Source organism: Helobdella robusta (assembly GCF_000326865.2).
Source record: "Helobdella robusta unplaced genomic scaffold HELROscaffold_5, whole genome shotgun sequence".
NCBI classification, from domain to species: Eukaryota; Metazoa; Annelida; class Clitellata; order Rhynchobdellida; family Glossiphoniidae; genus Helobdella; species Helobdella robusta.
Window position 1 is genome coordinate 6,671,640 of NW_008705254.1, and position 16,123 is coordinate 6,687,762.

Here is a 16,123-nt window from a genome sequence, read left to right on the forward strand (position 1 = left end):
TGATGATGATGATGATGGTGATGATGATGATGATGATGGTGGTGGTGACGATGATGATGATGATGGTGGTGATGATGATGATGATGATATCAAGTATAATAATGATGATGATAAAATGATAATGATGATAATAAAAAATTTAACAAAACAAAGTGAGAATGAAGATAAAAATAATTGAAATAAAAATATTTTTAGAGATTTGAAAAATGTAGGCAGCGAAGACTGATGTACCGATAGAATAGAAAAGATGACAAAGAATGCAATCACAAAAGCTCTAAAACAACGACAGACTCCAAAAGCGGAAAGTGAGTTCGCATCATCGTTGATGAAGATATTGGAATAAATTGTATAAGACGTTGGTAGTGATGGAATGATGACGACATTAAAGATGATGATGGGATGACGGGATGATGAAGAGTTAATAAAAATTGCGTTTAAGAGAATCACGATTGTGGTTATAAAAAATCATGACAAAAAATATTCATACAAAAGATAAAAATTATGAAGAAGAAGATGATAATGATTGTGATGAAGAAGATAATGATGATAAAAGAAAACAACGATGATGATGATGATGAAGAAGAAAATGAAGACGACGAAGAAAAAGAAGAAGATGATCACGTGATTTCCACACCAACCCACCAGCATTATGGGATTGAATGGAGTCTGCACTGCAGTTGAAAGGAATGAAGCAGGGGGCACCCTCAACTCGAGCGAGGACATCAGTGAGAGATGAAAGAGGAAGGTAGTTGCACTGCGTTGTTCTTCACGACGTCAGGAAATGGTGGTGAAGATGATGTTGTTGTAATCATTATGGTCATGATGATGATGTTGATGATGTTGTTGTAATCATTATGGTTAAGATAATGATTGAATTGAATCAAATTGAATTTTGAATTTATAAAGCTCTCCTCGTAAAAATTGCTAATAGCTAATGGATAGCATTTTGAAAGCAAAGCATCTAGGATCATGATCACTATGAGTTACCAAATAGGTTTGTCTTCAAATGTTTTCTGAACTCAGCTGGTGATAACCCAGATAAACATAATTCAATTGGTGGGTTGTTCCAAATAACAGGCCCAGCGACAGCAAAATCTCTATCTGCTATTTTCAGATTCCGATCTCTAACATACAGCGTGTTTGAATCGGCAGCCTTAGACGCGCATGTGATGATATAGATGAAACTCTAATGTTCTAAATATTTCGGAGCCAAACTATCCAAACTTTTAAATGCCACTATACCCAACTTGAACATGATTCTTTGTTTAACACGCAGCCAATGCAACTCCTTTATAATTTGTGATGCACGATCAAATTTTAATTTGCGGCATATGATTCTAGCAGCCTGGTTCTGAACCATCTGAAGTTTAGACAACAGTTTATCAGCTATGCCATATAAAAAACTTACAATAATCCAATCTGGAGTTGGATGATTTTAAGGATGTTGTTGTTTTAATCATCACAGTTATGACGATGATGATGGTGTTGATGATAATGATGATCATCATCGTCGTCATGGTGATAACAATGGCGTAAACCACCGGTGATGATGATAGTAACGAGGACGATTGAAGACCATGACGATGATAACGTCACTGATGACGACAACAACATTCTACAAGAAGCTAGCTAACAACTTACAAAGCAATAATGATAATGCTGATGAAATGTTCTGCATTGTTGGACTAATAAAAATGCGTGTCCACCGATAAGCATACGAACATACGAGTGCAGAGTACACTGAGTGCATAAAATAACATGGCATGACATGACATAACTTAACGTGACAGTGGGTGCTATATCAAAATATAAACATTAATGGTGAGTAACCTCAAAACTCATAAAAATCTTAAAAGTAAACAAATCTTTTGAAAGTAAATTAAGAGAAAAATATAGAACAATAAACCACGCAATTAATAAAATTTTATATAGTTGCTTCATTTGCACCATTTTCGAGATCACCGTGAGAGAGCTCAAGAAGATTATTCTTGATTTTCCATCTAAGAATTGACACACATTTTTTATATACATTTGGAATTTGTCATAAGTTTTCTAACCAGTTTTAATTATCTCTGTTTTTGATTGTAATATTTCAACCATTTTAAGCATGCCAGGGTTACTCTAATTTTGAAAAAGCTAGCTGTATTAGTAAGGAGATTTTAAACAACAAACCAATTTCTAATCTGTCATTCATTTAAAATATTATGGAACGCGTCTAATAAACTGCCTGACTAAAAAACAGTCTTATACAAATTTATCAATCTGGATGTTAGCTGTTCCACTCCACTGAAGCTGCTTTATTACATGTTGTATCCAGCTTATTTGCTACTGCTGATCATCAAAACAGTTGAATGTTGTTTCGTGTGTCGGAGATGGGTTGCCGAGTTGATGCATTGTTACTCGCATGTCATATACTGCCGTTGTGGCACTCCGCGCGCTTTATGTTCATGCTCTGTTGTCATATTCATGATGGTTTATATTGTTTAGTCTTTATGTCATTTGGGTTGTTTATGTGGTTGTTTATGTTATTTATGTGGTTTATGTTATTTATGTTATTTATAGGGTTTATGCTATTTATAGGGTTTAGTTCATTTGTGTGGTTTAAGTTGTTTATGTTATTTATGTGGTTTATGTTGTTTGTGTTGTTTGTGTAGTTTAGTGCAAATGTAGGATGTAATGGCCTGTTTATGTTAACTTTTAGATATTTTTTTCATAATGCTCCGTTGAAAAGTGAAATTATATTTATGTTGGTGTTGTTGCTGTAGTTGTTGTTGGTTCTGTTGTTCATTCGTTGTGTCTTCAGTTTGTGTTGTTAACGTTGCGTTGTTAATGTCATTTTGTTAGATTTCGTGATGTGGTCGGTCGTGTTTTAAGTTTTTCTCTAATATCATGTTTTGTCATCTGTATAGATGTATTTTGAATTAAAACAGTTTGAATTGTGACGAAGCGTTTTGTGTTATTGACATTTCTTACTCAATCAAGTTTCTCGCATTTTTGCGACGTTTTATGTGTTATATTTTTTCATTCAGATAATTAATTTTGCGTTGGTCGGATTATATTTTTCAGACTCAATTTAATTTTGTTATTTACATTTCACGGCCACGTAAACAATATTTTAAAAATTTTGAAAATTTTCCCAAAAGCTGCTCTCGTTTAGCGGTTTAGTAACTTGAGTCATCCATCAGTCGGGCATCAAAAATTCATTCAACCAACCCTCCAATCGGATCACTACTCGACCAGAAATTGAATTACAACTGAACAATCCATCTCGTAATCAATCAACCAATCAATCAGATGTTAAATCAATCAATCAATGAGTTTTTATATAAGATGATCGATTGATTGCTTTAACGTTCCAACACGAGTGCGCCATGTTTTCAGAATCTTGTTTGTTTATATGTTTGTTTGTTTGTATGTTTGTTTGTTTGTATGCATGTTTGTTTGTATACTTGTTTGTTTATTTGTTTGCCTGATTTTATATGTTATTTATTTGTTTGTTGATTTGTTTGGTTGTTTTTATGTTAGTGGTTGATTGATTTATTCAACGAACGGCTGATGAACCGATTGGTAGATTAAAGAATTGAATTAAGGATTGTTACATTATTGCATTATAGTTCCATTATCCAGAATTAATTCAACATAGTTAGTAAAAAATTCGCATACCAACCTTTGCTCTTGCAAACATTAATAATCATTTACTCTTTGACGGAATAATTTTTTTAAAACGACCTTGTCAATGATTTTTTTCCTTAAAATTAAATTATTTTTTATTATGATATTTACGTACCTATCTTATATATTATAACTTGTTAGAACACTGATATAACTTTTCATTGAAAATTTTATTTTGACACTAGTCATAAATCAACTCATCGGATGCAATGTTTACAGAAAAAGACCAAACAATCGAGCAGCGAACATTGCAGGAAAGAGGAAAAACCATCAATCATTGCTTTGAAATTTGTAACATTGATTCGCTTCCATGATAAAATATGACCGCTCAAATATTTTTTATCACATTTATTTATGTATTTACTTATTTATTTATCTGCTTTATTAATTATTTTTATTTGTTTATCATTTATACAATCGCAAAAATATTTCTAAATAATGAAGATGCACTATCCTGAAATGATGCATCGAAGTTGTTGTCATTATTTCAAATAAACGAACTATTAAATGCTGAATTTCATAAGTCAATAAATTTTATTTTGAATTTTTTATAAAAATTTAAATTAAAAATGTTAACTAATTTAAAATATCTAAATATTCCCTTTATAAATTAAAATTATTAAATGGATTATAAAACCGAGTAATATGTAAATGAACAACTGATTTATGTAAAGGTTGATAATATGTCCTTTCTGGTTGTGTGGATCAGTTGTTGAAATTTTTAATGGAAGCCCAACAGAGTTTTCCTGTAAATTTGAGGCAGGCTTCAACCACTGAATGACTGCATTGATGCGCGTGCTCTTCTGTGCAAGTGTCGTGTGTATGTATGCATGTAGGTACTTACGTACGTATGTATGTATATATATATGTATGTATGCATGCATGTATGTATGTATGAATGTTTGTTTGTATGTATCTATGTATTATATATGCGTATAAGTATGTAAGTACGTATGCATATACGTAACATTAAAATTGTTAGAAGACGGAAGTGGGTCAATTAATTCCCATTGTTGCCACATTAGTTTAATTGTTCCACAAATGAATAGCCTACGTAAAATACATTAAAAAATGTTTGTCAATCCGAGCTAACATGGAGTTCAGGGATCAACAGCGGATGACAGGTACGAAGGGGCTGTCGCCAACGTCGTATCCGGAATTTAGCGGAAAGAGGAGGAGGATTTCGCAATTTTAAAGTTGATGACCTTTTTATGTTTTTTTTCTTAATTCCCGGTTATTCCTATTTCGGTGGGAGATGATTGCCAAAAATCTTTAGTTAATAATATTTTTTTGATAATTTCTGTTGACTTCCTTACTATATTATACACAGAATTTTCTTTTCTTTTTCATGGTCTAATGGGGGGACGCATTACCGTACCCTCCCCTTGAATCTGCCCTCTTGTGGCTTTCACTGACCTTCAAGTGAGTGACTGACTTTTGCTGCACGTTATGAAAGTTTTTTTACACTTTATGAAAAGCAAAACGATATTTTACTATTTTGGAATCATTTCGATGTAATTGATGCAATTTTCTTTCAAATGGTGCCACTTGCAAATTGAAAAAAAATTGCGATAAATTTTTTAAAGTTGAAAGTTCGCATGTTTTTTAGTTTCTGAATAAAATTTCACTGCATGTGTATTTCAGTGTTTGTATTGGTTATGTACTTTTCAACATTTCAATATTAAATCGAATATTGATGAATCAAGTAACATCATCAGATCAAAAATGCACTTTAACAATTATAATCATACTAGTGCTTGAAGCTATTTTAATTTTAAAACTCTAATTTTTTTTAAATATTTTAAATTAGCAAAACAAAAATTTAAAACCAAATGTTACTATTGTTAAAAAAAATTTCCAGCTTTTAATTATTTTAACAGAAGGCAACATATGATTCAGTTTCTGGTGACTTTGTGAGAACCTGGTGGCCCAAGTGCTTCGTGCGAATTTAAGCTCGTTGACATCTCAAGAACTTTCTCAACAAAATAAAAAAAATGATGACTTTTACCTGCTCCTGTCACAGTTTGGATGTTAGTGAGGAGTAGCAAGATGCCCAGTCCGAAGAAATCACGACCCAAGAGTGTGTGACGCCTTGATTCATGTGTGTTTACATACACTGTGTGTTTGTCGTATTAACAATAATGTGCCTCAGTCGATTGCCACAGCGCTATAAAAAATGACGTTATCGTTATTGTTATTATTTTAATGTTTTAAATATCAATAAATTTAGCATAAAGAATATTTTTTTTAATTTGTCAACGCTTTCGTTTTCAACCCCTTTTCGAATTATCCTAAAATTACAACATCATTTAAATCAATAACATGCATATTTGAATCAGTTTATGATTATTTGTGCAAATTATCTAATTTGTCTTTAGATAGTGGAAAAATTTCGGAAGATTGGAAACACAGCGTTATTGTTCCTATTTTTAAAAAAGGGGATAGACGTTTGGTTGAGAACCCAGTTGCTCTAAGCTATGTTTGTTGCAAACTTTCGAAGTCCATTATTAAAGATCATCTATTGAGTTACATTTATAAAAACAATTTACTAAATTATAGGCAATATGATTTTGTGAAGGGGAAATCAACAACTCTCCAGTTGTTGAAATTAATGGATTGTTGGACTGGTGCAGTTGATAAATGTTTGGATGTTGATGTTATTTAGACAGACTTTATTAAAGCTTTTGATAGAGTGCCACATGTGTTATTGATTTGGTTATGACGTGGTTGATTGTTTGGTTGAATGGATTAAGGAGTATTTGTGTGGTAGAACTTGTTTGTCTAAAAGGTTTGAAGTTAGTAGTGGATTGCCTCAAGGAAGTGTGTTAGGTCTGTTTGTTTATTGTGTATGTGAATGACATGTTTGATATTGTGATAGATAGTTCTGTTCAAATGTATTTGTATGCTGATGGTGCTAAAATGTTTAATTTTATAAGATGTGTGGATGATAGAATAGTGCTACAAAAACATCTTGATAAGTTGTACGATTGGTGTATGTTATGGAAAATCGATTTGAATATTGAAAAGTGTGAAGCTATAAAATTTGGTCATTCATGTTTGGATAATAATTGGTGTTATAATATTAATAATTCTAACTTGGATTTTTGTGGTGAAGTAAACGATTTGGGGGTTTTGTTTAAACGTTCACTGAGCTTCTTCAAGTATATATACATCATGTCATTAATAGATGTTTTGTTCTTTTAGGATTGTTATACAGAAACTTTAAAAATTTAACTAAATTTATTTTGATTTATAAATCTTTAATTAGGTCAAAGTTAGAGTATGGTGTCAGTGTATGGTCTCCTTGGAAAATAAAAGAAATTGACGATTTGGAAAGGGTTCAGAAACGGGCAACCAAGATGGTCAGGAATTGCAAAGGCCTTTGTTACTCGGATCGATTGAAATTTCTGGGCTTGCCAACTTTAAAATTTAGAAGAGTTCGTGGAAACATATTAATGATTTTCAACATTGCGCAGGGTATGGTAGATAGAGATTCCTCACCAGCTTTGTGTTTTGATGCGGATCCACGTACCAGAGAACATCGCTATAGAATACATGTTCAAAAGTTCCAAATACAAGAAAGTATTCGTTTTCTAACAGAGTGATTTCTATTTGGAACAATTTACCGACATGCGTTGTTGAATCAGATACTGTTTCCAACTTCAAGAAGAATTTTGACTTATGTATGGCCGACAAAGATTTTCTCTATGATCATAAAATTGATATTGTTGTTTAATTGCTTTTAGTTGTCTTTCAATGCTATTTTGATATGAGCATATATTACTTAAGTTTAAGCCCATTTTTTATTTATATTTATTTATTTGTTGTTGGTGGAACTCTTCATTGATGACATTACCACACTCACAACAGGCCGAGCATGGGACATCATCATCGCCAGCGTAATTGAATCAACACGGGACTGAACAGCCATTAATTTAAAACTGCGCTTTCAATCTATCAAAGTAAATCTATCTGCACACAAGCATTACGACACATTCACGTACACACACAATCATTCACGCACACAAACAATCAACACAAAATATATGTACATACAAAAACAACATTGAACAATGCATGCATCGTGCCCCTTCCACAAACACTTATAAATAAATTTAATAATATTAATGTAATGATTTATATATATATACACAGGCAAAGATACATTCATGTGTGCAAATAAATACGCAATGCCTACAAGCATAATCAATTAAATAAGTTTATGTAATTTTATGCAGTATCATATGAATATATATGTGCAGTTCTTATATACAAGTATATAATATATATATATATATAAACTGAACCTTGATTTTAGCATATAATATATATATATATATATATATATATATATGTATATATATTCAATTCAATTCAGTTTATTCAGCAAAAAGCATGGAAACACAGAAGCTCAAACGAGCTTGTACGGCCACCCAAACCAAATAAAAACATATACCTACATGAAAATAACAACATAAATGAAAATAAAATCGTATAGCTAGCCGATGAAAACAAGTTAAATTTAACCAAAAATGAGCAGAAATTACTTAGAACAAAAAATGATCATCAAAATTTATCAAGTCAAACAAAACAATTGAATTCATATTAGAAGTTTTTCCTTATAAAATAACTTAAATAATTGAAATAATTAAATCATATCCTGAAAAAAGTTGTTCTTAATTAAGTCAAAAATCGATTTTTTAAATAGCCCATAGTAAGATACTTGTAAAACTAAACACGGTAATTTTGACTCCAGTTTTAAACCAAAAACAAACACTGAAGATGAAAATAAAGCAGTACGAGGGACAATACAATTGTATAATGGAGTGTACCGAGTTGTTCTTTTGTAATATTCAGAAGATTTAATTAAATATGAATTAAACATAACAAATTTGTTCTTAACTATAACATTAAACAAGAATAATAATAATCTGATAACGTACAGTTTAGGAATAGACAACAAATTAGACAACGATAAATAATCTGAAATATGATCATATTTTTTCAGGTCATAATAAATACGAATAAAGAAGTATAAACATCTATATAAGATAATAATATGTGACTTAATGTAACGACCCCAAACTACATTACAATAAGTGAAATAAGAGAATAGTATAAATTAAGTAATACACATTTCGGTAAGAGATATTTTAGTTTATAGATTATTCCTAGATTTTTAGATACTTTGTTTGATATGCTAATTGTGTGCTCTTTCCAACTTAGATTGCTTGAGATTGTAACACCTAGAAAGACTAATTTGTCCAGTCGACCCACCAAATTGTTATTGTAGAAAATAGAGAATGTTAGTAAATTGGTGACAATTATATATTGTCAGAATTATGAAATAATACTGACTAAAAATACTTCAAAGTCTTTCAACGCAAAATTAATTCACTCGATAGGTGGCTAGATGCAAAGTTAATTCACTCGATAAGTGGCTAGACGATTTTTTTAGGATGAGGTTTTTGCAATGTAAATGACGTCATAAGTTATTACAAATTATTTTAAAAATTAAATTAGTAGTTTTTTTTATTAATTTGACAGACATACCACCTTGGGAAATTTTTATGTTTAAAAACACCCAAAACAAAATCTTTGCTTTGATATAAAGTTTCTTTATATTTATTAGAGTGGTAGTCGTTAGTTCACTGGTTGGGTATGCTCAAGAAATCGGTGCCTATTCTGGTATCTAAGAAACTTAATTCGTGATTCTATGCTCATTGGCGTAGATTCGGAAACGTAGATTCGTAGAAACGTAAATTCGGAAAAGTGCTCAAAAGTGGATTTGATACGAGATTCTATGCTCATTGGCATAGTTTTATTTTTAGTTTATTGATGTCAATTAGGACTGCTTCTGCATAATATACATATAAAATATATAAAATAAATATACAACAAAAAATGACAACCTCATTGCCAACCCGGCGCTTAACCAACAATGAAAACAAAGAAGTAATAAAAACTAGCATTGTAAATAGTGACAAAGAAGAATATGATGCTATCGATGAAGAAAAGGAGACCAAAGTAGATGACCAGCCAATAAAGAAACCTGACACCTAATCTCCATCTAAGTTCATTTTGACAAAGTCAATATTTCCCTATATAAACATCAACCGCACTGATGTTATGCGATCAATGCTCTTGTTATATAAATAACAAGAGCATTGATCGCATCAAACAGCAACATATGTTAGCTTGTTTGTGAGCACGGAGCACGCCACATAGATCTTTCGTGATTTCTGTTTGGTGCTCCGAACATAACTTTTTAAACGTTTATTTCATTAGATGGTAAATTTTTAAATTAATCGTCGCTGCTCCACTAAATGGCAGGCTCTTTGATCTAAACTGTTTGAAAACCACTCAACAATGACAAGATCACCTTTTTAAACTTCGTATATCGCCTTTACAGCATTTTATTATTACGGGGCGTCCTAATCCTGCTTCACATTGCTGTCTGACGGGTTTTTTATTTTAAAAAATTTTTGCGATTCAAGTTTTTCTGCATCCAAATTTTTCCACTGTGTGCTTTTTCCATTTTCCTTTTTTTTTTACAAATTTCATTTGTTTCCAACTTTGTTATTTTTTACTCGTAGTCGTGACGACAGAACCGTTTTGGAAAAAACAAACCAAGGATCGATAAAGTCTTTTTATTTAAAATTTTCAATAATTTTAGATTACAAATACAAACTGTCCGATTTTTAAGAACTAAATCTCAGCTTGTACCATAAAATAACACATAAGCCCCTGTGTTGAAATTTCCTAAATTTCATGTTTTTTAATTCATATCATATAATCAATAATTTCAAACAGCAACCAATAAACAACATACTGATCCTAAGCAGTAAATACCACATTTATAACGTTTATTATTTAGTGTGCTAACACAAATATTCATCAATCTATTTTTAAAACATTTTTATTAATTCTCTGACAATCAATAATTTCTCACCAATTTGCGAACTCCAGACATTAATGATGCCGATTTAGAAATTACTGCTAGCCTGAGTATGGCAGAGTAACAGTGAGTCTCTATTGACCAACATGTATTTTTGTGATTTACCTAAAAAACACCTTATTTAGCAATATTTTTAACTGTGATAATAATTGCACTAAGTTGGTGTTTAAACTCGGGCTACTGATGAGTCCTATTAGGGACGAAACGCGTCTGGCCTAAAATGAGTTAGGTGTTCACAGTAACGCACCTTTGGTCGTGGTGAGAGGTGGTGTACTTTATGTACTCAAACTGGCCGACTAGACACACACACACACACACACACACACACACACACATATATATATATATATATATATATATATATATATATATATATATATATATATAGAGGCTTTCTTATGCCCATTCTGCGTTTAATATATATATATATTTTTATGTATATATACTCAGGCAAAGATACACTCATGTGTGCAGATAAATACGCAATGCCTACAGGCATAATATATACATATATATATATATATATATATATATATATATATATATATATATATATATATATATATATCATTTCATCAGGCAACAGAATAATATAAAGATGATAAAAATTCATAATAATAATGATGCGCTAGAGTGCTGATGTTTAATACATAATATAAGAATGGCATGCTTGTTATTTCAGTGGCGTCTCTTATCATATTGATTGTTATCACCATCTTTGTCATCTTGTTATTCTTTATTAATGTTATTTATCAATCATTTTTTGTCTTTATAAATACAAGGGCTTATGTAATTTTTTTTTAAATAACGGTGTTGATATTTTAATGAATCATGTCGTTCTTACCAAGCTTTTTAATAAATGGTGGACCCATGTGCTTTCCCTCAATTGAGGCCACAAAATTATTTTTCCCGTTTTTTTTCACCATGCCATCTCATAAATTAATAAAAATTAAACTTAAGAATTTTTAATTTTTCTTTATTTCAATTTTTCACAATGTCTTTTGAGTGAACGTTTACATTTTCAGACGAAAATAATAAAAGTAATTTGTTTCTTATAAGGAGTTTCGCAAAATATTCTTTTAAATTGATCATGTTTTTCAGACCTAGCTTCCTATTAAACGGAAATCCGTGTGCTCTCAAGTGAATTCACCAAATTTTTATTTTTGTATTTCCTTAAAAAATTATGTGTGTTTATTATAATTTATAATAGTTCATAAAAGATTTTAAATTTTCCGTCACTTAACAGCCTAGCTGAATTCGAGATTCAAGCTGTTACTTTTTATTAGTGTTTTAAAAATGGCATAGATAACTACAGACGCGTTTCAGTTAGGGTTAAATAAGCGCCAAATTCAGCTATTAAAAAAATCAAAAAGAATTTTTGGTTAACCCTGAAATGAGGCACGTTGATGGGTTGAGGAGGAGACAAAAAAAAAAAAACAAAAAAACGTTCCAAACCCCTGCGTACGTGCATGGATTTATAACAATCTGCAGGGCACATGAGGACAGACGCATACGCAAGGGTACTTCTGTACTTCTCAGGATATACAATATCTATAGTAAGATAGGCTATTTATTTATAGTGTGATTTGTGTATGTGAATGATGTTTGTGTGTGTGTGTGTGTGTGCGCGCGCGCGCGCGCGTGGTATTGGTTTAATTATAAATTTATATAAAAGTTAATACAGATATAAACATGCCTATTTTGAGGGAACAAATAAACAATCATACTTGAAACAAAAAATAAATTGTAGATAAATAAATCATGCATTGTCTGTAAAATAATATTTTGTTCTTCGGTCATTTGTTACCGTTGATCATTATCAGTACAACATTCAACACCAATTTTCGAATATCTCAAAATGATTTCATTGTTTATAATTACAATTTGTTCATCAATGCCAAACAGGTTCGAAAGCAGTGTAACTCGTAGATCAAAGAAACCCGACTGAACAGATGGAATAAAAAACCATACAGACAAAACAGACCAAATGGATCTAACAGACCAAACAAATCAAACAGACCAGACAAACCAAACAGACCAGACAGACCCTACAAACCAAAAAAAACAAACAGATCAGACCAAACAGACTAGTCAGGCCAGATAGACCAAATGTACCAGATAGATCAAACATACAAAACAGATAAAACAGACCACACTTCCTCTTTCAACATAAATTTATGTTAAAATGAAATAAAAGAATCTAGGAATAAAAAATAAAAAAATAAGAATCGAAAAAATCCTATAATTGGATGGCGGACAGATTGATAAATGCGAGTGATACAGTTGACCAGCTCACTGTGACAAATAATATTTTAAAATTCAAATAAAACATGAAAAAATTGTATGCAAGATATTATTATTAATATTTTTATTGTTGTTAATTGTCGGCGTACGAGAGTTTAAGTTTTTGTTTGGGTGTCTTTTCCTCTGTCTTGACGCATGCATTTTGAGATCGTTGGTTATTCTGTCAAAATGTTGATTTATGTATTAGATAGCCAAAATCTCCAGCATATTGTCTAGAGACATAATCGATAACTATTATGAACAGGAACAGTGCAATAACGTAACCTTGTAGGCCACCTGTTGTTATGGCGAAGGGTTCTGACTTCTCCCCTCTGATGAGTACTTTACATTTTGTTTGATCGTATATAATGCTGATTGCATTGACTATTTCTGCTGGTATTCCATGATGACGTAAGATGGCAAACATCCTTTCGCGGTAATTTGAATCAAAGGCTTCCTTGAAGTCAATAAATTTATGTACAATGGGATATCTTGTGCATTTGCTTCGTCCATGATTCTTTTTTGATCGGGTTTTGTATTCGGTTCAGCAATATTCGATTAAAGACCTTGGCAGCTATCTTCATCAAGCTGATTCTGCAATGATTGGTCATGAGTTGAGGGTTTGCCTTTCTTCGGAATCGAGTTGATGAGACTTGATGTCCATTGTTTTGGCGCTTTGAATTGTTTGTAAACCCGTTAAAATATGGTGTGAAGCTGGTCTACCACAAAGTCATTCCCATCGCTAAGCATTTTAACTGTCACTGCATAGTCTGGACCAGGTACTTTGTTTTGTCTGAATGTCTTGATTGTACTTCAGACTTCTTCACGAATGATATCGCCGATTGGAAATGTTAGTGATGTTGCTAAATGTTGAAAAGCGATTGTCGAGATTCACTTTGGAGCTCTTGTTTTTTAGCAGGGTTGAAAAATAACTGGCCCATTCCTTAGGAGTTCTGACTTGAAACTGGAGATACCGCCGTCGATCATTCTTACCTTGTTTGCTGGGAAAACGTTTGGTTTGTCACTTAGTTCGGAAACCAGTTTTTAGACAATTGGATATTCCTGTTTTTTGTTGGCAAGTTTATGCGCACCAAGCTTGGCATTGGTGAAGGCCTAATGTTCTTAATCAAAGGCTGTTGCATTCTTTGTTTGTGCCATTTTCTATGCCTTTTTGTCTAGAGACTTCTGCGATTGCTTGTATTTTGCTTTGAAATCTCCTTTCTTTGTCAGAAGTTGAAGCGTTGTTTTTATGACCAAACTTGGAAGTTTGACTTTGTGTCGCTTCCCGATAATTTTTTTGTCTTGGGTAAATACGGCCGCGTTCAATGCTGCACGCTGTAAAAAATTTTCAACAATTTTAAGTTTAATAAAAAATATTCTGGTTTTAATAAAAGTAAATTTTGGTTTTAATAAGGCAACTTCTGGTTTTAATAAAAGTAAATAAATTTTAATAAAATAAAATCTGGTTTTAATAAAGTTAATTCCGGTCTTAATAAAAAAAAATTTTGGTTTTAATAAAAATAAAAAAATTCTAGTTTTAATTAAAGTAAATTCCTGGTACTAGCCTAGCTTTATCTCCCAAATAGAAAAAGTTAGTAGGGCAAATTGGCAGTTCAACATTTATGAGCCAGTGCTAAATGAGACAACAACCCACTAAAAATGGCTGCATCGCATCAAAGACGCCATTGAACAATGTTCACTGCAAAACAAGGATGCCAAAAATAAGGTTCAAACAGAAATAAAAAAAACATACAACCATTACAATTTAATCATTCCAAAACCACATCTACCAAGAACAAAACCATCAACATAGTTATAACGATAACAGCGCGTTCATTAGACTGAAGAACATTGAAATTAAGCACAACATTACTGCAGAAAAATTAATGATTAGCATTTTAATAACATGAGAACCAGCTCGTAACAGCAATGTAATATCATTGAAAGAACTGGACACAGGGAGGAGGAATCGTAAAACATATTAACGAGATAGTTCAGTGTGCAATGTTTTTCAATGTTTCTCTCTGCGTAAATCATTGTTAACGCATGATTTCCTATCAAACCCACCTTTATTTCTCTCCTTATTTCTCTTCCTTTTTTTCCCCTTTTTTGCTGCATCTCTTAATTATGTTTTTTCACTAAAAATGTTTCATGAGTTTCAACGTAGAAAATTTCTTTTATTATCTTGACAGGATTGTTATTCATTAGACACTTCTATTATTGTAATTTTTTTAAGTAAAAATATTTATATAAAATTAAATTAATTAATGATTTTATTTTGTTTAATTAATTAATCAATTAATCAGTCATTAATTTACCGACTAGTCAACTATCCAACCAACCATTCAACCAACCATCCAACCAACTACACAACCAACATAAACAGAATTTTAAAATAAGGATGAACGAAACGAACCTGGCGTTGAAACATCATGAAAAGCAGCATAAAATCAAGTTTGAACGTTGAATAAGACTTGCTTCCGTTAATAGTTCATGCATAAACGTGGGTCTGCATTTTAGATTCTCATTTTCGAAACGCTTTCGCCGAAATCCAAATTTTTTCCTTCAAGGTAATTTTTATTTCTGCGTTTTTGTCAACATTTAAATTAAAAAAGTGTTGTTATATCATGATTATAGAATAAAACTGACAGCTTTAAGATGAAATGAAACTTGTTTATATCCTTCAACTGGGATATGTTTTTTAATTTAAAAATGTCTACTGCTAATCAGAAATTTTCCAAAATTTTAATTCTAAAATTAATTTAATTTTTTTGTTAAAAAATATCTAATTAATATTTCTGGTTAAAGTAATTAATTGATATTTTTTATTCAAACAACTACAATTTTTTTATTTTCTATCTCCATCCATCCACCCATCCATTCATCCATCCACCCATACATCCATCCACACACCAGCATCCAGCCTCCCCAGACAACGCAATACATTCAAGCATCCATCCTTTCTAAGCTTACACTCTTCTTAAGTAAGAAAAAATTTTGTTCGTGTGCTGAAAAGACATCATAACATTTTTTCTACATTTTTAAAATAAAAAAAATAATTTTTTAAAATCAAACAAAATTATCGAAATAGCACACGTACACACAGCATTGAACCATCTCAACCGAACAATAAAATGACATCATAATTTAAGAAACATTCATTATGTAATTGAATATATTAATAATAATTTGAACGCACTCATCTCACAT

General features: G+C 31.4%; 2 protein-coding genes across 2 annotated transcripts in view; both read right to left on the reverse strand.

Moving 5' to 3' along the window:
- The window catches only part of HELRODRAFT_163835 (hypothetical protein), a gene marked incomplete at both ends in the record, with an annotated part of 8,173 nt that extends 6,073 nt beyond the window's left edge, over nt 1–2,100 (reverse strand). The window contains 2 exons of the mRNA XM_009027600.1: nt 639–764; nt 2,058–2,100. Coding sequence (XP_009025848.1) covers nt 639–764; nt 2,058–2,100 — 169 coding nt within the window. The remainder of the gene's footprint in view (nt 1–638; nt 765–2,057) is intronic.
- A 3,467-nt stretch (nt 2,101–5,567) lies between these two features.
- HELRODRAFT_163836 (hypothetical protein) lies at nt 5,568–7,603 on the reverse strand (the record flags this gene model as incomplete). Its single annotated transcript, XM_009027601.1, has 4 exons — nt 5,568–5,763; nt 6,769–6,827; nt 7,174–7,377; nt 7,538–7,603. 4 exons carry the CDS (start codon nt 7,601–7,603, stop codon nt 5,568–5,570), a joined length of 525 nt encoding a protein of 174 aa, XP_009025849.1.
- Nucleotides 7,604–16,123: the final 8,520 nt, after the last annotated feature.